This window comes from Stegostoma tigrinum, chromosome 12, assembly GCF_030684315.1.
Source record: "Stegostoma tigrinum isolate sSteTig4 chromosome 12, sSteTig4.hap1, whole genome shotgun sequence".
Classification (NCBI taxonomy): Eukaryota; Metazoa; Chordata; class Chondrichthyes; order Orectolobiformes; family Stegostomatidae; genus Stegostoma; species Stegostoma tigrinum.
This window is the reverse complement of record NC_081365.1, coordinates 27,615,812-27,638,427: the sequence shown is the minus strand read 5'-3', so window position 1 is coordinate 27,638,427 and position 22,616 is coordinate 27,615,812. Positions and strand designations below refer to the sequence as shown.

General features: G+C 38.2%; 1 protein-coding gene across 1 annotated transcript in view; it reads left to right on the top strand.

Annotated features, from left to right (window-relative positions):
• The first annotated feature begins 768 nt into the window (after positions 1-768).
• The window catches only part of LOC125457195 (T-box transcription factor TBX19-like), a 37,585-nt gene continuing 15,737 nt past the window's right edge, over positions 769-22,616 (top strand). Inside the window, exons 1-3 of the mRNA XM_048541094.1 lie at positions 769-1,000; positions 14,765-15,029; positions 18,384-18,518. Of these exons, the coding sequence (XP_048397051.1) occupies positions 816-1,000; positions 14,765-15,029; positions 18,384-18,518 (585 nt within the window). The 5' untranslated portion in view covers positions 769-815. The remainder of the gene's footprint in view (positions 1,001-14,764; positions 15,030-18,383; positions 18,519-22,616) is intronic.

The following is a 22,616-nucleotide window of genomic DNA, read 5'->3' as shown; positions in this document are numbered from 1 at the left end:
ATTCCTCCTCGTCGTTTTAGTTCGACTACGGTGAGACTAACGTGGAACTAAGTAGCTGCAGGGGGACACATTTAATTTATGGAAAAGCGTCAACATAATTGATATGAGGCGGTATCTATGAATTTGACACATTTATGTGCCATTCGTGCACACGTCTGTTTAAAACTGTTACATTCTGCGCCATTTTTAAAGGGGCTATCTTGCAAAGGCGTTAAAACAAAGAAACACATTAAATTACTCGATTATTTTCTGATCAATCGAATACTACAAAGCAAAATGATTAAATGTGTAACTAAAGTTTGAAAATAACTTCAATCTTAATCCCAAATAATCTTCATCCCCGAAGTATCAATCACTTTTATTTTCCATTTTTAGTATATTTTATTTGAGAAAATGTGCGTATATTGTGCAGTCCATCATTCGATACATTAGAGACGTTATATATTATGTTGAATTTAAATTTATTTAAATTTAAATTTAAAAATATTTGGTAAAGATAAGTAAATCACTAATCAGAAGCAACTTTAGCTAGTAGGTGTGGTTATAATAGCAGGAGGCAATTAATTGCTGAACTCTGGTTATACATAAAAGTGAAAAGGACCAGCTAATTCAACTGACATTAGCACAAGTGAACCAATAGCAATTTGGGCAAATGCCACGTGACAGAAAAAAGTCATTAGTATAAAGTTTATTTAATTATCATCCAATGGTAGACTCTACTGTAATGAGACTGGCCACTGGCTAGCTGCTGCGGTATAGTGTCTTGTTTCAACTTGAGTTAATTTCAGTTTGGCGACAAGTGTCATTTGGCCAAAATGAATGAAACGGAGGGTAGGAGCAGCGTAGCTCGTTTGCTCGATGCTCTCGAGGGTGAGTTAGTAGCAGGCAGTGAGAAAGGAGATCCCACGGAAAAGCAACTGAAAGTCACACTGGAAGATGCAAATCTTTGGCAAAAATTCAAAGCAGTCACCAACGAAATGATTGTCACCAAAAATGGAAGGTTAGTAAAAGTTAGAATGGCTTTATGTATGTACAAATTTCTGACACCATAAGGGTACCTTGAATTGTTGGAATTAATTAAATTTATAGTGAAAATGCTTTGTTTTAAATAATTGATAACATACATTCAATAGGCAAAGCTTCAGGCAGCTCGGTATAAAATATAATGCTGAGAAGTGCATCAGGTAAGTGAGCTTTCCATGATATTCACATTTTCTGTTCAAATAAAGTTGATACATTATTTTGTCATGATTAGACATTTTGCTTGGCTTTTGGGGGTTTTGTTCTGTATGTTTGCATAATAAGATAAATAGAATAGTGGAAGCAGTGAGGACTAAACTATGTTTTCACTCCCGATTATAGGGAATTTACTTTATTTAATCAGCCATCATAATACTCTCAGCTTCTCTTACCATCCCTTTCCTTCCTTTTCCATTTTATTTCTTAACTCCCCTGTGATATTTGTGTTTCTTCACTTTTTTGTGCTTTTTGATGTGTCTCTTTCTATCTTCCTATTTATCTGTTTGCCCTGTTCATATTATTTTTATGTTTTTGTTGTGAAGTGCCCAGGTCACAGCTTCTCCAATTCCAATTCAAGCTGCTGTCATGTGTTGTGAGTTCAGAGGCTGTACAGCATTCATGTGAAAACACCCAAATTCAATACAAATCTGCAAATCTGTATAGCAATAATTGTATAGTTTATGCAAGCTTCAAAAATCTGATATCAATATTCCTGGGGGTTGCCTGTGCACAGCCACATTTTTACTAATATGATTAAAATACTGCGGGCATTGTTTCCTGGGTCAGTATTTATGGCCTATCCCTAAGTGCCCTTGAAAAGGTGGTGATAAGCTGCCTTCTTGAACAACTGCAATCAATTTGGCGAGGAAAGTATTTGTCCCACTATAAGAAAATTTCATCACTAAAGGCTGCTAGAATGTGTCTCTCATTTCTATTAATAACTGTGAAGAAATCTATATTGGCCTTCCTTATAAATTTCCATACATCAATGAAAGGGCAGTTCAATGTTTCAAAAGTAACTCCAAACAACATGAAAGAGATCATCTAACGCATCATGCCTGTGGTAACTCTTTAGAAGAACTACCCAATGAGACACCTCTCTTCTTGCTCTTTGCCTTTCACCCTTTATTGCTTTTCTTCCTATAATTAGTTTTTTCCAATTCATCTTTTGTAAATTATATTGAACTTGTTTCCACACTCCTTTCAGGAAACACAATTTAGACCATATCATATCATATCATTTCAAAAACATAAGACAACCTTTAAATTATTCATTTATAGAATGGACACTTTGAGGAATTATAGGCAACAGTACGAAAGAAAATATTTCAACCGCAGGCAATAGCATGACCTAGATGGAAGAGAGAACATACAAAGCAAATTTCAAAATTAAGAGGAAGGTAATCCTGAATGAAATCTACTAAATTGTAAAACCCATTGCTATACAATAAGATTAAGGTATGCTGATGAATTAACATCTCTTTCTTTGATTATTTTACCATAATTAAACATAAGACACTGTGAATTCATATTTTGCAAAGCAGTGAAGCAACAAAGAGTTGTTATAAGTCTGTATTGAAAGTTGAAGTTTAAATAGTTCAACAATGTTTTCAGAAACTATAATGATCCCAAGATACACTCCAATCACTTTTCAACATAATATTTCACAGTGAAAGATGATTTTGCTCCACTCCCAAGATTTTACTTTTGATGGCAGCAGTTATCAAACTGAACAGTGATGGATTATATAAATCATCACATTATCTAATTAAAGTGCTACTGACCCTGTAACTTAAACTGTAGGTATATTTGATTTTATTCTACTGTATCATAAAGGTGTGTCAAATATACCAATTTTTCATATAATCTTAAAGCAAAGTATGTTATCTTAGTAACAGAAAAAAATCTCATATTGAAACATGTTTTATGTTATAATCCTTTTGACTAACTAATGCAATTTTTACACAATTCTACCTCAACATACATATATACTGAATTACTTTTGAAGTGCAGAGACCACTTTAATGCAGCCAAATATAGTTATAAATCCTGATGGTAATACTTGAAGTAATAGAACATAGAACATTACAGCACAGTACAGGCCCTTCGGCCCTCGATGTTGTGCCAACCTGTCATACCGATCTGAAGTCCAACTAACCTACACTATTCCATGTACGTCCATATGCTCATCCAATGACGATGTTTTGATTATTTTTGTTTTATTTAACTAATATACCTCTTTCTTTCACCAATGGCTTTAACTTGTTCTCCTCACACCTCCACCTCATTCTACACAACTGAGATTTGAGGCGCAGACCTTGTTTTCAAGCTGCTGTAATATGTCCTGCAGCTGCTTACCAAAATTCTGAAAATGTTCCCAATATGTGCTATCCACATAATTATGGCTGATTGAAAAATTTATGCTGTCTTTGTCAATGGTGAAGATAGTGTTCAGATGGGTGCAAAATGGAGCTTAATAAACAATTGAAATGAAGTGAGGCTTGTGCAAAAAAAGACAGCATTCATCAACAGCAAAAAAAACCTTATGCATATTTTGGTTGCGGTTCTGTCTCTAATGGCAGCATAATTGACATGTTTGTCTCTGCCATAAATTGTGACAATCTCATTTGCTGCTCAATGGGCTAAGTACATAATTTTTACCCCTCTTAGACCAGTGAATGGATGAAACTCTGGTAGCAATTATTATTTGATTATCCGTAGTTCCATCATTGTGTGGAAAGGCAGTAGAACTTGCCAGAATACCTCCTTCTGAATTTAGGATATTCTCTTCAGTCTGAGCTTTGGATTGATGAAGAAACCATGTGTGCTGGACCAGAATTTTAATGTGAGTTACCAAAAAAAAAATCCATGCTTGAACTAAACCTGAAAAGAACGAATTATGAAACTTTCTAGGCTTTTTGTTAGGTATTCATGACTTCTCTTGTGAACGTGGAAGAATCAAAACAGTGAAAGCATCAAGTTTGATAAGAGAAAAATCACAACAAAATCTTTTCATAACCATCCCAGCTTTCTGATTAAAGCAAATTTTTAAAAAATGCTAAAAATACTCACAGTTCTTGCAGCAGCTGTGGTGAAAGAAATATTTTTAAATTTTTTAGGTATGTCATCAAAATTAAGAATAATTAGGAACGAGAGCAATTTTGAGCAAGTGAAGAAAAAAAACAGAAAGTTTCTGCTACGATGAAGAACGAGAGACTAAATGATAAAAGACTTTAAGGTGCGCAGCCAAAGTGTGTTGCACTTGTATAAAAATGTTTAGATATGATAAGAATGGCAGGATAGCTGCTGTCTGGATGTAAAGTAACTTTTGTTAAATCACGAGAAGACATAAATCCGGCCAAAACTGATAAAAGGATTGGTTGGATTTGAAGAATTAGTATGTTACACAGTGCCCTGCACAACACAAGTGTATGTTATGAACTTGGCTATGCATAGGCAAAATTTTCCGTCCATTAAAAGGAAAAGACAGAAAATGATGATCTCCACTCCTCACGATCCACATTTAACTGCTATGATTCAGATCTCTTCAGAAGGAGATATAAAACTTGAAATTATTCCCATTTTGCAAAACATTACATAATTAATTTAAAGAATGTGCCGCATGACATCAATCAAACATTCTTATTCAGTCTGTGCTCAAACGGAACCCAATTCCTACAATGGAGAGGATACTGTACTAAATTGCAGAAACACCTAAACCTCATAAATAATTAGTTGAGTTCTGAAGAAATTTATTTTAGTTGTCAGGGCTCAACAGTTTACAATTGATATTTTTGAATGTGTGCAAATTTGTATGCATATACACAACTCACATGTGGAGGTATGAAACATTGATTTCCCTTGTTGTCAAAAACCAAATATGCTAAATTCAGAACTCCACTAGATAAAAAAATCGGTAAACTATTAAAGGCACTTTAAGTGAAGGTTATCATATTGTCTCCTTTTTTAGTGTACCAATTAAGGTTCCCTTTTTTGTGAAATGGGATGTGTTGTAACTGACATTGAACTAAAGGGCTAGTATATACTTGTGATACAGCTGTGAGCTACTACGCAAGCAATTATTGATCTGGCATCTTCAAAATGTTTCTTTTTCGTGTGCACTTCAAAACAAGTTAATGCTTTTGTTCCAAATAGCTCTGATGAAAATGTGGGAAATTATAGGGAAGCGATTTTTCAACTTTTTGCCTTGGCATTTCTCTTGGAATATAAGGATTGCAGCAGTTGAAAATTGAGGAAAATTTCAGTAATCCTTGTGATATTCAGACATGTTTTGAAATGGGTTGGTCGGTGCTTCTGCCCGCAATGGTCTTAGTAAAATCTTTAAATTTGAGTCCTGTAGCCATTGTTGGACTCTGATGCTATTTTCATGTATGATTAGGCAGAGAGTGCACTTGGTCTGCTCTGCTTATAATGCCTGGCTCACCGAATCACAGAATTATTATAGTGTAGAAGGAGACCCTTTGGCCTATTGTGTTTTCATTGGCTCTGTCATTCCCTCCATAATGACGCACATCATTTAAATAGAAACAATCATCTAATACTTTCTTGAATGCTTTTATTGTACTTGCATAATTCCAGGCAATGCATTCCAAACCCCACTGTGGAAATGTATTTTTAGAACATCATATAGGATTCATTTGTAAATGACCTTAAAATCTCTATTATTTTACATTAATGTGTGGATATATATATTTACACATATGCGCATGTGTACGAATGAATCGCTGATTTCAGCTGATGTCAAAAACCAAACATGCTAAATTTAGAACCATATATAGGCCCTTGCTCTGATCGGCCCTCACTTCATTTTGAAAACTTCTATCAAAAGTCCTTTTAGCATTCTTCTCTGCAAGGAAAACAGTCCCAACTTCTTCATCTATCTTCATAATTGAAATTTCTTCTCCCTCAAGCCATTCATATATACTTCTCTGCACTGTCTCCAATATGTTTGCATTCTTCCTAAAGTGTAGCACCCAGCACGGCACACAATGCTACAGCTTGTGAAGGAAGAGGGATAAAACATATGGAGTGAATATAAGAAAATAACTTAAGCAAGCTGTATTCCTTTAAGGACTAAGTGACCAATTTGGTTATCTTCTTTTACAACAATATGAATTTGCTGATTAAAACTGAAACACAGCTAAAAACCACAATCTTGGGGATGCTTGTTACTACAACTATCACCACGGTGCAATGCTAGGTTACATACATAAAATGGCAATCTAATAAAGGAACACCAGGTTTCAAGTTTTATCTTACTGAACCCAGTACCTGGTCCAAACAGATTGATCAACATGACTGCTATGCAGCCATTATTGTTTAAGAATAACTTTACAAAAGTTATTGGAAATTGATTGGGCAACATACTTACAACAGGAAGGCATTCTCATCTAATCGGGGTACTGATTGGGGACGGTCAGTTATTTATTGAATGACCACCATCCATGCCACATTTTAGATATACAACATACAAATGTCATTGGAAATATTTTAAATAATTTAAATGGTGAGTTTCATTAGGAGAGAGACATTGGTACTAGTCACCTCTACATTTACTGCATTATGAAGCTAATGGGTCCCATACTCTCAGGGATCTAGGTAATCTATCTTTGATGTTTGCTGGATCTCCTTGCTTCTTTCAAATTCTTGTATTTGTGCTAAGTAGAGGTTGAAGTTTGTATTCTGTCTTAGAAATAAGAACTAGTTATCTTTACTCTTCAGTATATAACTTAAATCGACAATACACTTTGTATAAAGACTTGATTGCATGGTTTTTTAATAAATTTAAATTTACCTCCACAGAGAGGTCGGTATCCTCTCTCTAAGTCACCCTTTATTCATATACAGAAAGTCATTGACACTGATCTAGCTCCCTCATAGCTAGCTTTCAGAGCGACATGATGTCTGACTCTCCTGTGCTTGTCTGTCAGCCAGGGCTCCTCAAGTGGACCAAATTAACAACCCCAATCAGGGAGCTCATGTCCTATGAGGTTCACCAGGCTGACCTCAATATAATCACTACTTCCACACTCTCCACCACTGACACGCAATAGCAGCAGCGTGTACTTCACCAAGGGTGCGCAGATAGCAACTTCCAACCCATGACCACTTCCATCTAGAAGGACAACAGCAGTAGATATATGGGAACACCACCATCTTCAAATTCCCCTCCAAGCCTCTGTCAACATCCTGAATTGTCACTGGATCAAAATCCTGGAATTCGTTCCCTAAGGGTCAACCCATAGCAGGAGGACTGCAGCGGTTCAAGAAAGCAGTTCACCACCACCATCTCAAGGGTAACTGGGATTGGGAAGCAAATGCTGGCCAGCAAGTGATGTCCACATCCCACAAAAAAATGAATAAATAAAAACATCTCTCCACGTCTGAGTCTGAAGACATAGGCTGGTTCTTTTTCTCATGGCTCCAGTAGGGCATTTTAGCACCCAGTCAAGTCCCTTTTTTCTCATGGCTCCTAATAGGGCATTTTAGCACCAGGTCAAGTCCCTCTGACTCTGCCTCAGATACAGGCAGCATATAATGCACAGTAGCTCAGCCCTTGCACATGGAGCATCCTGGAAGAAATTCATTCTTTTCTTCAGGTGCAAAGGCATCAAAGCAGTATCATCCACCATGTCCATCTCAGATTCCAAGGTCTCCACAACTCTTTGATGGAGACGGAGAACCCACAATTCCTACAGGCCTTCCAACTGTTCCAAGGAGCCGGGCACATTTTTCTCCTGCCCTGTTTGTGGGTTTTCAGCTTTCATATGGTCCACACATTTATTCAGGACCATTGGATCTACCCAAACTTACCTGACCTCATGTCGACAATGCCTCTTATCCAGCCAGTGCAATTCCTGTGATTTCTACACCAAACTTTGTCCCTGGTATATCCTGATGTAGAGTCTTCTCCCCATTAGCAACTCTGCTGCAGCTATCCTTGTAGTTGCATGAAGGGTGGTTCTGTAACCACATAGGAACCCAGACAGGTTGGTATCTAATGAAGGTTTAGGATGTTTCTTTAAGCCTGCCTTTGAAGTTTGGTCTGCTCTTTCTGCCAGATCATTGGATGATGGGTGGTATGGAGTTGCCCTTATTTGTCGAATATTATGCGACTTCAAAAAATACTCAAATTCCTTTCTGGTAAACAATGGCCCATTATCTGGGAGCCCATGTGTTGCAAAAGGTGCATGTAGTTTTTCTGTCATTGTCTCTGTATTTGACGAATGAACTCTATGCATGTCCAACCACTTTGAGTGGGTGTCCACAATGACTAAGGGCATTGAACCCACGAAAGGACCTGCATAATCAATGTGTTACCAAGTCCAGGGTTTACGCAGCCATTCACATGAATGTGAGGGTGTTGCCAGCAGTAATTTTTGTTTGTGTGGACACTCTGGGCACTGCCCCACCAATGTGGCTACCTCTGCATCCATTCTTGGCCGGCACCTTCTCAGCAACATTTTCATTTTGGAAATCTCCTGGAAGAGTTCAGCCACTATCTGGTGGCATCCTTTTCTCGGAACAAACACCCTTGCTCACTATATCAATATGCCCGTCCTCTACCATGGCGTGGTCTGTCTAGGTTTGAGAAGATTTCAATTCTGATTGTGATAGCCCTTTGGTTTCCCTCATCACCGTCAGCTGTTTCAGTTTTGCCTGAACCAGATCTTTTGGTGTCTAAAGTCTGATATGCTCAGCTGCAACTGGATGTATGTCCAGAACATTTAAAACCATTATGGACTCTTCCAGTGGCAGTACCACTGGTGGTGTATCTGCCAGTGGGATGCAGCTCAATGCATCCGTATTTGCTACTTCACCTCCCACCCAGTGTTCCAACTTGTAATTATACGCACAGTATTAGAGCCCACTGTTGAATTCAGCCTGAATCTATAAATGGCATTGCCTTGTGCTCTTTCAGTAGACTAGTTGAGGTTTGTAGTCAATTATTATTACAAATTTACATCCGTAAAGGTATTGGTGGAACATCCGAACTCCAAATATGACCGCCAATCCTTCCTTGTCTATCTGGGCACTATTTACACTCTACATTAGCCAAAGTCCTGGATGAATGTGCTGTTGGGCGTTCCTGTCCATGGGGCCACCTATGAGCCAATGCTACCCCGAGGCTGTACAGGAAAGCATCACATATCAGTACCACATCTCACTTGGAATGAGGAGACAGTGGGAGCTGATGATGCTGGAGAATCTGAGATAACAAGGCATAGAGCTGGATGAACACAGCAGGCCAAGCAGCATCAAAGGAGCAGAAAAGCTGACATTTGGGGTCTGGACCCTTCTTAAGGGTCCAGACCCCAAATGTCAGCTTTTCTGCTCCTTTGATGCTGCTTCGCCTGCTGTGTTCATCCAGATCTATGCCTTGTTATCTCACTTGGGATCATAGTGTGCCAACATCTTGGGGAATGATAGATTTTCTTCACTTCCCTGAAAGCTTTGGCTTAGCCATATGACCATTTCCAAGGCTGACCCTTTTTTAAGAGTTGATGCATGGGTGCCAGAATGGAGGCCAGGTTATGTGTAAACTTTCCATTATAGCTCACCAGCTAAAGGAAAGACCTAAGCTCCAGCACAGACATGGAAGCTGGGGCGCCTTTGATTGCCCTCGCTTTATCTTCTAACAGGTATGACCTGATCTTGTCAACTCTGCAGCCCAAGTAGGCCACTTGGGATGCCTGTAACACATGTTTTTCTCTTCTAAGGCATATGATGTCTGGGGGAAATGTCTAAGGACTATGTCCAAGTTCTCTAAGTGCTCCTTATTGGTCTTCCCCATTATTACCACACTGTCTAGATAAATGGTGACCTGGGATAGACCTTGTAAAATGTTTTCTATCATTCACTGACAGATTGCATAGGTTGACAATACCCCAACTGGCATTATCATATATTGGCACAATCCCTTGTCGGTATTAATTGAAGCATATCAGCAAGCACTACAATGACTTGCTGGCCAGGATCTTAAAGAAAATTTTAACTGTCTAACTGAGGCTTGGCTTTGTTTTGGTGTTTTGCTGTGTACTGATTTAAAGTCCCACCATTCAGGATTTGTCCTGAGTGAGACTATGCAATTGCCTGCACTCATGTTGTGTTCCCCCAAAGTTAGTTGGACTTGTGAGGGTGTTCACTTTCATCAGAATACCCTGCAACTCATATGCTCCACTTGCCACATTTTCCAGTGATAGAGCCAGTTGTAGTGCCTGTTTGAAGTTCAGTCAGGCTTTAGCTAGTAGTGCTTCTGCATGATTGCATCATTAGTACCATATAGAAAATGGTCTGTCATTGTTACACTAGTCATATTCCTTAACTAAAACAATCAACTCTTGAAAGATTTTAGTATCTGGTGCTTAAGGGAAAGTTGGGCTCCTGATGACTGGAAAAGATGTGGGACCACACGCTATCAAGAGAATTACTCATAGCTTTCCATCTGCCTGAAAGTCATGTACCCAGAAAAAAATAATGCATTCTTTCCATATACTGGGCTCAGCCTTCGATGGCAGGATCAAACAAGTCAAGCTTCCACAATAAAGGTGTTGCGTCACAGGAGAGCGTAATTGGCATGTAAATGCTTTATAACATCTTGAGATCATAAAATCCTCACCCCTACTCAAAGATGATTATAGACAATAGACAATAGACAATAAGTGCTGGAGTAGGCCATTTGGCCCTTCGAGCCAGCACCACCATTCATTACGATCATGGCTGATCATCCACAATCAGTGTCCTGATTGTTGCAACTGAGTTTTTTCAGGAGTGTGCTTTGTTCTTTTTGCCACTGAAAGGACTGTAGAGAGGTCACTATCACAGAGTCACCCTTTATTCACACCTGGAATTGCTTGACACTGATCCAGCTCCCTCTGAGCCAGCTCTCAGAATGACAGGATGTCTAACACTCCTGTTTTTATCTATCAGCCAGGGTTCCCTGATTAAATCAGATTAACAACCCCAATCAGGGAATCCATTTTCTATGAGGTCCATCAGGCTGACTTTGTTACAATCACTACATGTGTTTACTTAAAATTTAATTTGACTTATTTTGTCTTACATATTAAATGTCCAGTGAACCCAAATCCTATTTCATTTGATGGTGAAATATTTTCTGAAGAGTTCCACCTGAACCCTTACAATACCTGGGAAAATTCTGACTGAACTAAAATAAATTGCATGTTAGACTATGGAAAAGAAGGCAACACCCTTGACTGGCTTTCTTTCTTTGGATTGGTTGCTAGTTGGACTCAGTGGACCACAAATTACATGTCCTACAGCCAACTCTCTCTGGCTGAAGTTGAGGGAAATTAGTTGGAACATATACCTGATCCTCATAGCTCCAAGTTGAAGTTAAAATGGTATAAAAAAACACCACCAGGTGAGGTCTACCTCTTATATAAGTTCAGCCTAGCCTCCTTGTTCTTGTACACTTATCCCCATTTAGTGAAATCTAGGTATTGAGCCTATGAAATATGAAGCATCCTTCAAAGCACTCCTGGATGCCACTCAAAAACTGTTTTAAATGTACCAGGAGCACCGAGGCCAGAAACTGCCAAATTGGTGCAGATCATACTCTTACTCTGCCACTCTGGTTTGTCTCTTTTGCAGTCCCAAGGCCTAATTTCTGGCAGTTGCATGGAGGAGCATTGATACATTTTATCTCCCTCCAACCAATCATTAAGCTACCTGTGTGTGCTTACAACTTACTGAAAATATTTGAATGAACACTGATTATAAAAAATATATTTTACCCCTACTGGAGCCATTAGTTGGCCATCCCCCATATGATCTGTGCCACCAGAGAGTTATTGGACCTGAACCGTTAACTCAGATGTTTTCTTCACAAATGCTGCCAGACCTGCTGAGTTTTTCCAGCAAATTCTGATTTTGTTCCTGATTTACAGCATCTGCAGTTCTTTCAGTTTTTATCTAATCTGTGTACTAGTTAAAAATTGTCTAATGTGACTAGGATGCACTACATTTATTTGGCCAGGTAAATGCGAATGTTTCTGTTTTTTGCAAACAAAAACAGTCTAGTTTATACTCAAATACTTGCTAGTGGGAGTACATTTTGCTGCTCATTTTTTAAAATGACTTCAATGGATCTGGAATGTTTTAGAACTGAGTAAAAAATCCATTGTTCATCAAAATGTGTTACATAATATTGTGCAACTTTTTCAATTCTCTGATAGAATGTGACTACCTTCAAAGCTCTTGTGCACCTTCTTGAGGATCTAAAAAAAGAAAGTAATAAAGGAATTAAGCATTTAAATGTTTAATGAAATATGTGGTTGAAGACTTGGACAATGAAGGCCATCAGTTTAACTGGTGCAATGTAACCATGGTAGTCCAAGCCAAACATAGACACACAAGGGAATTCCAAGAGGCATGGTTTTCAACCCGTAATGTAATTGACAAATGTATAGAATTGAACCCCACATACAAACTCATACAGAACAAAACCGGAAATGACACATCTCACCATATCGTACCAGACAGTATAAATTCCAAGCGAAGTAGAACAACATTGCTTCATCTAGCATAGCGACAAAACGTCTGAACGAAAACCAGGCAACTCGGCTAGCTTGTCCACAATCTTACCCACAGCCCAAGCTACAAATCTTTGCTAAAGCCATAAATGCGCTTGAAAGGGAATGATAATTGTTTTACTTTGTCTTTTTTCCTCAAACATTGAAACTGTACTTCTTTTTAAAAAAATGGTAGCATTTATTGTCCATCCCTAATTACCCAGAGGCATTTAAGATCCAACCTAATTGCTGTGAGTCTGGAGTCACATGTAGGTCAGACCAGGTAAGGATGGTGGTTTCATTCCCTTGAGGGCATGAGTGAACTCGATTGATTTTTTTCCAACAATTGACAATGGATTTACAGTCATTGTTAGATTTTCAATTCCAGGTATTTATTGAGTTCAATTCCACCATCTGCTGTGACAGGATTTGAACCTGAGTCCCTGGATTAACAGTCCAGCAATAATACCACTAGGTCATTGCCTCTCCAGCACATAGTGTCTAAAACTAACTAGTGTGCTTTTAGCAACATGTTTAGCAACATGTGCCTTGGTATCAAATCATTTCTACCATAACAATGACAGTATGAAGCCAAGGCTATTTAAAACTGAATCCTAATGTTTTACTTTATATATTTGATAAATTACAACTGAGGATCAATATGAAGTTCCATACAACAAGGTAGGTGATTACTTAGTGTACTATTGTTAGACTGTTAATCTAAAGGCCCAGTTAATGTTCTAGAAACCCAGGTTCAAATCCCACTATGACAGATGGTGGAATTTGAATTCAATAAAAATCTGGAATTAACAGCCTAATGATGCCCATGAACCCATTGCGTATGGTCAGGAAAAATCCACCTGGTTCACTCATGCCATCTAAGGAAGAGTACTGTCATCCTCAGCTGGAATGGCCAATATCTGACTCCACAGCAATGTGATTGACCCTAGCTGCCCTCTGGGCAGCCTGGGATGGGCAATAAATGCTGCCTAGCCAGTGATACCCTTATCCTGTGAAAAAATAAGAACCATCAAGTCAAGAAGTTGCCACTGAAACAGAACACTGCAACACTCAACAGTTTTAGGCTATTACAATTCCTGGTACAAGACAAGTTATAATAGGATCCATGTCCTCCTTTCTTTTCAGAAGGAAGTGAAACACCACAACCCGTAAATGTATCAGGACTATATAATGATTTTATCTTATTGAAAAATGGAATACAATAAGAATACTAGTCAAATGTAGTAAATTTTAGCTGCCTTTATTAAGAATATGCTAACTTGATGTACAGAATAATTCACAACTTGTCAGATCTGCCTTCTCATGCACATATTGTTCTGCCTTGTAAAGGGTACCTGCTATCCAAACGTTCTTGGCTAAACCTAGAGTATGCACCCAGTCAGAGTTTTGGCTTGTGAAGGGGCTTCTTACCAGCATAGCCTCTTTTTCTGAAGCTTCCTTGTCTTTTTATTTGTTTTGTTCCTCGATCTGTCTTTTTCAGTGCTCAGGTCTCGTCATGTCATGAGCATTGCATTTCATGCTAAAATTGATGCCAGTCTTCACAATCATTATGCCCCACCTGAAGAATTTTGAAACAAATTCTTCTTGGATAGAAAAGAACAATATTTGTGTCAAATTAGTATGTTCATTTGCCACACCTGCTCACAACTAGGAACCATTTCTGGAGCTTGGGTAACCGTTAGCAACTGTTTCATTAACACTAATGCACTTATAGCATTTGATGTCCATGATGGACAGACAATATGTTCATCAAGCAAAATGGAGTGAAATGTTATCTTGGTAGTTTGATCCATATTTTCTATATCTAATATATATTTTTAATGGTAAATTTACTATGGAGGTGAATCATAAAATGACTGCTATCTGAAAGAAAAATGCAAAAAATATACCTTTTCCAAACTAGTTACTCCTCATCCTGCCTGTACCTTGCAATTACTTTTCAATCAACTGCTGAGCACTTATTAATCTATTTACTTACTGTGTTGCCAATCTGCATGTTTGAATTAATAGGAAAATTAGCCTCTGGATATGAATGGTAGCCAGGCCTTTTTTTATGAAAAGATTATTATGGTTTTCTCTGCTTTTGAACGCAATTACCATTACATGCTTTCCCAAAAGGAAAAGTTGATTTTATTTTTTCTTCCTCCATCTCTTTCACTCTTTTTCAGGCGGATGTTTCCAGTTCTGAAAATAAGTGTATCTGGACTGGATCCAAATGCCATGTATTCATTCTTACTGGACTTTGTTGCTGCTGACAGTCATCGTTGGAAATACGTGAATGGTGAATGGATTCCAGCTGGTAAACCAGAACCCCTGACACAGAGTTGTGTTTACATCCACCCTGATTCCCCTAACTTCGGGGCACACTGGATGAAAGCTCCAATCTCTTTCAGTAAAGTCAAGTTAACAAATAAAGTCAACACTGGTGGGCAGGTACATCTTTCTCCTCCTATCTCATTTGCAGTAACAAGCAGGGCAATTGTGAAACATCAAGTGTGCATTAATGTAATTATACCAATCCTCTCAGCCTACTCTACTCATATAGACCATTGTTTGAAAGGAAACCAAACGTAAACAAGAATAAACAGGTCTAATTGGCACTTTCCGAGTTTAATGGACAGCATGTTTTAGTCAGAAAAAGAGGTTTTGCTTGATGCAGTCCAGCAAGCATTAAGAGATATCCAAATGAGTACAATTTCATGTAAAAATGTTTGTAATGAGTTCAGTCATTTATGTTTTCCTTGGCACAGATTTTATTAAAATTGACATTGAACAAAAGTAAATGTTTTATGCAAAATTACATAATTAGAGTTGTTTTGTAATTATGAAATTAACTGCATTTTTTACAGGTGGAGAAAATACAACAAATCATAGTAACCATTATGCAACATATTTGTTGGAGGACAAAACTGCGCTGGGACACAGAGCTGGCTCTTACTTCAAAATAAATTACAGCCAAGATGTAGCACACTTATTCTATTTAAGTGTGATGTAATATGTTCAGTATTTCAAAAGATCATGAGGAATTTCTTCTCTCCTTTATGGTCTTTCTGTTTTAATACATACTTGCATACATCTAAATCTGTTTTTAAAAAATCTTCATTAATTCCCTTTGTTTTGCACTTAAGATTGTGTTGTCAGCAGTAGACAAGGGAACACCTTTTGATTTTTGTCACTTACTATCAGCAGCAAGCACTAGTATAACATAGTCAGTTACAGAGCAATATTTTGAAAGAAATTATTGAAGTTTATCAGGATGCAGAATGGCATTTTGCAGGGTGAAATAAGTTACATCTTGGGTGATATAGCTAACAAGAGTTACTGGCTGACCTTATTTAGTGGTTTCCTTGTTATTATACTCCAATGCAAGACAAAATATTCTGTTCACAAATTGTTTTGCAAATACCTGAACTCCCAGCTTTAAATAAAATCTTTTCACTGGTAAATAGAGGATTTAATGTTGCCCCATACATCTTTCCTGCAGCTGATTATTTATGTCCGTGTGCATATCTGTCAATTGCTCAGGTTTTTTTTTAGGCTTTTTGATGAAGTGAGATCTGCCCATTGTTACAGCATTTTCTTTCTTTTAATCCTTCCACTACAGGCTTAACTGTCCAGCAAACTTGACTGGCACTATGTTTCTGGCTGTTATTTCAGTGCGCTCATTTGCTTTTTGTGAGATTTTATCTAAATGGTTGAATGACATCAAAATAGGTGGTGTAGTGGGTAGCAAAGAGGCTTATCTTAGAGTACAACGGGACCTTGATCAGATGGGCAAATGGGCTGAGGAGCGGCAAATAGAGTTTAATACAGACAAATGTGAGGGTTTGTAGTTTGGTAAGGGATACCAGGGGAGGACTCACACAGTTAATGCAAGGAAGTTTGAAATGATTCCTTTGGTTGGAAGAATGAAGAGAGGCAATGTAAAATGAAGAGTATATTATAGAGGGGGCTCATGTGCAAAGAAACTTGGTTGTACAACATGGTTAATAACATGTTCTTGAGCTTTTTAAATAGGGGCATAAAAATCAAAAGCATCTTTGGACCTGGACCTTGGAAATGAAGTGAGCCAAGTGGATCAAGTGTCAGTGTCATTCAGAAGACAAAGATCATTGTATCATAAGATTTTGGATGGTGTTGAAAATGACATGTAACAATCAGAGGAAGCAAAATCAGCCAGTTGTAAGCAAACTTTAATGGGGAAAGAAGAGAGCTGTACACAATTGACTGGAATAAGAGCTTGGCAAGAAAAATAGTAATTGAACAATTGGCCACTTTTAAAGAACACAAAGTTGAGGCAGAGTCAACGGATATTCTCTCTAATGGAACGGGTAGAACAAGTAAATCCCAAGTTCCCTAGATAGCAAAGGAGATATAAAGTAATATTACAAAGAAAATGTGAGTTTACGATAGTTGTAAGACAGAAAATACAATTGATGATCAGTAGGAATGCTAAAGATTTAAGGGGAGGTGAAAAAGAAAATAAGACAAGCAAAGAGAAACTAAAAGAAAATCTATTGGCATAAATGCAGTAAGAGAATGGAAAGAGGAGTAGGGAAATCAGACACCAAAAAGGCAAGTTACACATAGAGGTAGGGACGTGACTGAGTTTTTAAATGAATCTTTTATTCTGCGTTTATAAAAGAAGAGGATACTGCCCGAGCCATGGTGACAGAGGAGGAAACTTTATGACCAGAAGGGTTCAAAACTAATTATAAAGAATTGTTAAAGATACCATTGGCACTTACAGTTGATAAAATGCCAGGATTGTTGAAATGCGTCCAAATATTTTGAAGAAAGGGCAGGGTAGCAATTGTGGGGGCATTGGCCATAATGTTACCATCTTCCCTAAACTTGGTGATGTTGTCAGAAGATTGGAGAATCACAAATATTATGGTTTTGTTCAAGAAAGGTTGTAAAGATAAGCCCGGCAATTTTAGACCAGCCAGTTTAACGTCAGTGGTGGGGAATTTACTGGAACAATCATTCAGGATGGAATTAGTAATCATTTGAAAAAAAGTGTGTTATTAGAAGGAGCCCTCATGGTTTTCTAATGAGGAGATTACATTTAGCTCACTTACAGGAGTTTTTTGAAGAGGAACCAGAAAGGATCCAGGAGAATAACACTATTGATGTGGTATATCTGGGTTTCCAGAAGGTGTTTGATACAGTGCCACATAACATTTGTGAGGAATGTTAAAGTCATAGTGTGAAAGATAGTGTATGGATACAAAATTAGCTAAGTGTTAGAAAGCAGAGAGAGAAATTTTTCAGGCTGGAGAAAAATTTGGATGGGAGCTCCCCAGGCGCCAATATTGCTTGTGCTGATATATATTATGATCTGGATCTTGGTGTACAGAGGACAATTTCAAAGTTTGCAGATGATATGAAACTTGGAAGAATTGTAGACTGTGAGGGGATCAGTGTGGAATTTCAAAGCAATGTGAGGAAAAAAAACCTTCTTACAGTGAATAGCTAGAGTATGGAATGCGCTGCCTGGAAATATGCAGGAGGCAGGTTCAGTTGAGACATTCAAGAGAACGTTGGATAATTATTTGTATAGTAATAGTGTTCTGGAACATGAGGAAAAGGCAAGAGACTAGGACTAGGTGATAGAACTGGTGCAGACAGGCACAATGTGCTGAATGGCCTCCTTCTGTTCCTAACAATTCTGTGATTCTGAGCAGCAACATTAGTACGATTGTGTATTAATGCCGTTCCACCACAATTTTTTTCTTAGGTACAAAACTAGTGTTTATCAGCAATTTTTTTGCCATATTTTTACAGGTAATTCTAAATTCTCTGCATAAGTACAAGCCTCAAATTCATATAGTGCGTGTTGGGGGTCCTCACAGGATGATTTCAAATCACTCTTTTCCGGAGACTCAGTTCATTGCAGTGACTGCATATCAGAATGAAGAGGTCAGTATAAAGATCATTACAATAGTGGTTTACATTTAGCTTCTCATAATTATGTTGGTGTACTTCATACCTTAAATACGATTGTTGGATGTTTTCAAACATTGTCTTTTTTAAACTTGGGATGTAGTTGTAGATACTACTTATTCATTCATTATTGATCATTTTAGGTTTAAGATGAGAATGCTGACTAAACACAACTTTTTTTTATTCCTTAGTGCAGTGAATGTAGATCATAAAAAGTATGTGGATGAATTTGTCAGTTTGGAGTTCTCAGTGTGGTGTTCACCAGTGATAACACTGAGCCTCATGCCTGTTCTCCCACATTCTGGTTCTTAACAGATAATACATCTTCGCAGCAGTATCTGTACTAGCTAATACTTCCTTCCTTCCGAGTCAGATTGCTTTCCAGCTGATCAACAGGAAACTCAGATGTTTTCTTTATTCCAAATGTTACTGCTGTAACAACATAGACCCACATTTTCCAATGGCCAGATAATAGTTTCTGAATTGTAGATAAGAATTGCACATGAGGATACTGTGGAGTTCCCATTTTGATTGACTTGAAAGGATTTGCCCAGGAAATTGGAGATTCCAATGAACAATTTCCCTACACTGGAATCTTCAAGAAAGTATGCATTTTAATTGCAGAGTTTGGAAGGCTAAGTAAATAGGTAATAAAGGAAATTTAGGCTAACCTAGACTTACTCCTGCGTAACTATTAAATTGACCTCCCAGCTCACCTTACTGCTTGAACTACACTCCCCCAAATCGTAAAACCCCACAAAATCTGACTTGATTCTACACTGAAATCTGACACCCACTCTCCATCCACACTCAGAATCCAAAACCTCTTCCTGTCCCTGTTGCTGAACTCAACCATTACCCACAGCACACCTGAGACCTGACAACTTTCCCACGGTCCCAGGAACCACCACCACCCACCCTTATCTCTTCCAGGCATGATATCTTCCAGACACCCTCAGGAAGCCTACACACTTCATCATGTACTTGATCTTTTGCCACTTTGCACCCTGGTGTTCCACCTTCCTGGCACCATACCAACTTGCACACTACCCTCTACCTACTTGGCACCCTATCCACCTGGTACTGTTCCCGCTTCCCCACCTACCTGGCACCCTAACCATAACTTAGCATTTCACAGCAGTTGTTAAAGTGGCTGTCTGTAATGTTGGGCTTTTCAATTTCAGAATACCGCCACCAAATTCTGTTGAAAAAGGGGTGTAGTTTGCTTTCCTCTGTTTAGAACAGACAATGAGGGATCTGTTAGAATGGAAACACAACTCCTAATTTTTGAAGGACCTCCGATTGGAATCTCCTAGCTGAAATGCTGAGCTCTTTTGTTGCGAAAAGAAAGAATCTTTGTGAGATTGCAACTCCTCAGAAAATCTGGCCATATATTTTCAGCTTCATTTGTTTTTGCCTTGATTTTTGATTTGGCACAGTGGGAGGTATGGATATTAGCAATCAGTGTAGAAGTGAGGCTGCTAAGTTTGCAATGATGTGGCTGCAGCATGTGAAAAAAGATAAGTGGGCAGCAGTTTCTGAGAAAAAGGAGCTAAGAACTAAAATAGGGAATTGTAATTAATTGGCAGAAGGGAGAAAACAATAAAGTCTAAATGTGTCCAACAGTGTCTAGTCCAACAAGAAAGGAGGCACTACTATGTCCTTGAAATGAGGTGGGCTAAGTGGATTAAATGACAGTGGGGAAACATTTAGGGGATAGTGGTCTTTGTATCATAGCATTTAAGATGAAGTTGTAAAATGAAATTGGTTGATCCAGAGCAAGAGTAATGAACCGGTGCAGAGATTACTTTGATGGTGCAAGAATGGAGCCAAGCTAAATAGATTAGAACGAAAGGCTGGCAGGAAAATCAGTAATGAAACAATGACTACCTTCAAAGAGGAGATTGTTTGGGTGCAGTCGGGGTATATTCTCTCTGATGGGATATTTAGGACAAACAAATCCGGAGCTCCCTGGATGACAAAGGAGATAAAAAATGGAGTTAAAGTAGAAAAAAGTGTGTTATGGCAGGTGAAAACCAAACTGATCACAGAAATATCAGAAGGGAAGTGAAAAAACAAGTACAAAAAGCAAAAGGAGATTCTGAGAAAAACACTGACAACTAACATAAAGGCAACCATGAGCGCATAACTAAGAAAAGGGGGAGTATGATGATTAGGGAAGCAAACAAGGGTTTACATTTGGAGGCAAGAAGCATGGCTGATATATTAAAATGAATACTTTGCATCTACCTTTGCCCTCAAGGCAGATGCTATCCAGACTACGATGACAGAAGAAGAAACTAAGTCATTAAAAGAATCCAAGGGAAGTAAACTAAAACAAAGAAGTGCAGATGCTGTAAATTTGAAACAAAAATAGAAACCACTGGAGAAATTCAGCAGGTGTGGCAGCTTCTGCGAAGACAAAGCAGAATTAATGTTTCAGGTCCAGTAAGCCTTCCTCAGAACTTTAGATTGGCAATTACAGACCAGTCAATTTAATTATGGTGAGCAGGAGACTTCTAGAAACAATTATTTTGTGGATAAAATTAACAGTCACATGGAAAAGAGTTACAGAGATAGTGGGAACTGCCGATGCTGGAGAATCTGAGATAACACGGTGTGAAGCTGGATGAACACAGCAGGCCAAGCAACATCAGTGGAGTAGGAAAGCTTGACGTTTTGGGTCGGGACTCCATCACATGGAAAATATTGATTTAGAAGTGTCAACATAGATTTGTTGAGGTAAGATTGTGTCTGAATTGCTGGAATTATTTTGAAGACAGAACAGAAAGGCTTGATGAAGTCAAAGCTGTTAATGATGTATACACAGAGTGCCAAAAGGTGTTTTAAGATGTGTGAGGAAAATTATTGGTCATGGATAAAGGGAACAGTAGAAATATAAATATAAAATTGGCTGAGCGATTGGAAGCAGAGTAATGATTAATGGATGTTTTGGGCTACAAGAAGGTTTGTAAGGGAGTTCCTGAGATGTCGGTACAGAGACCCTTGATTTACCTGATACATATACATGATCTAGACCTCGATGAACAGGTGACAATAAAAAAGTTTGTAGCTAAGGCAAAACTTGAGAGCATTGTATATTGTGAAGAGGATAACGTAGAATTCCAAAAGGACATGAATTAGTGGAAAGGTGAACATTTGACAAACAAAGCTCAATGTGGGAGAAGTGTGAGGTGATTTTTTTTTGGTACAAAGAACATAGATAGACAATATAACATAAAGGGTATTACTTTAAAGAATGTTCAGGAGCAGACGAGCTAGTTGTATATGTACATAAGTGATTAAACATGGAAGAATAGGTAGAGAGAGCTGTTAATAAAGCATGCAGTATTCTAGGCTTCATTAAGAGGGCCATAGAGTACAAGAGCAGTGGGGTTAGACCACACTTGGAGCCCTGTGTACAGTATATGTACTTGATAATGGAAAAGATGTTATTGGATTGGAAAGAGTGAGAAGAAATTTGTGAATGTTTATGGGATTGAGACATGTCAGTTCAGAGGAAAGACTTGAGAAGTTAGGATGGTTTTCCTTAGAAAGGAGTGCGCTAAGAGGAAATTTGATACAAGGTTTCAAAATTATAAGCAGTTCAGAAAGAGTAGATAGGGAGATACAGTTCCCAATCATGAATAGATCAGGAATCAGAGGGAACAGTTTTAAAGAGATTTGCAACAGCAGCAAGGTGAGAAAAATCTTTTCAGACAGTGGGTAGCTAGGGTATGGAATGCACTGCCTAGAAGTCTGGAGGAGGTAGGTTCAATTGAGACATTCAATAGTTCATTAGATGATTGTTTCTGTTTAAACAATGTAGGGCTGTGGGGAAAAAGATAGCAGATTGGCACTAACTTAAAGCCTTTAATTTAGTTAGTGCACTAATGCTGGACTGAATAGCTTCCTTCTGCACAATAACAATTCTGTGATTCTGCATTTTGTGAATTTAAGTGTATTTGTGTTGCTGCAACACTGTTACTTGTGGCAATTCTACCCATTTGTAGTGTCTTCCTCTTACAAACATGCTGATAGTTTACAATCTGAGCCTCAATTCAAAATCTTGTG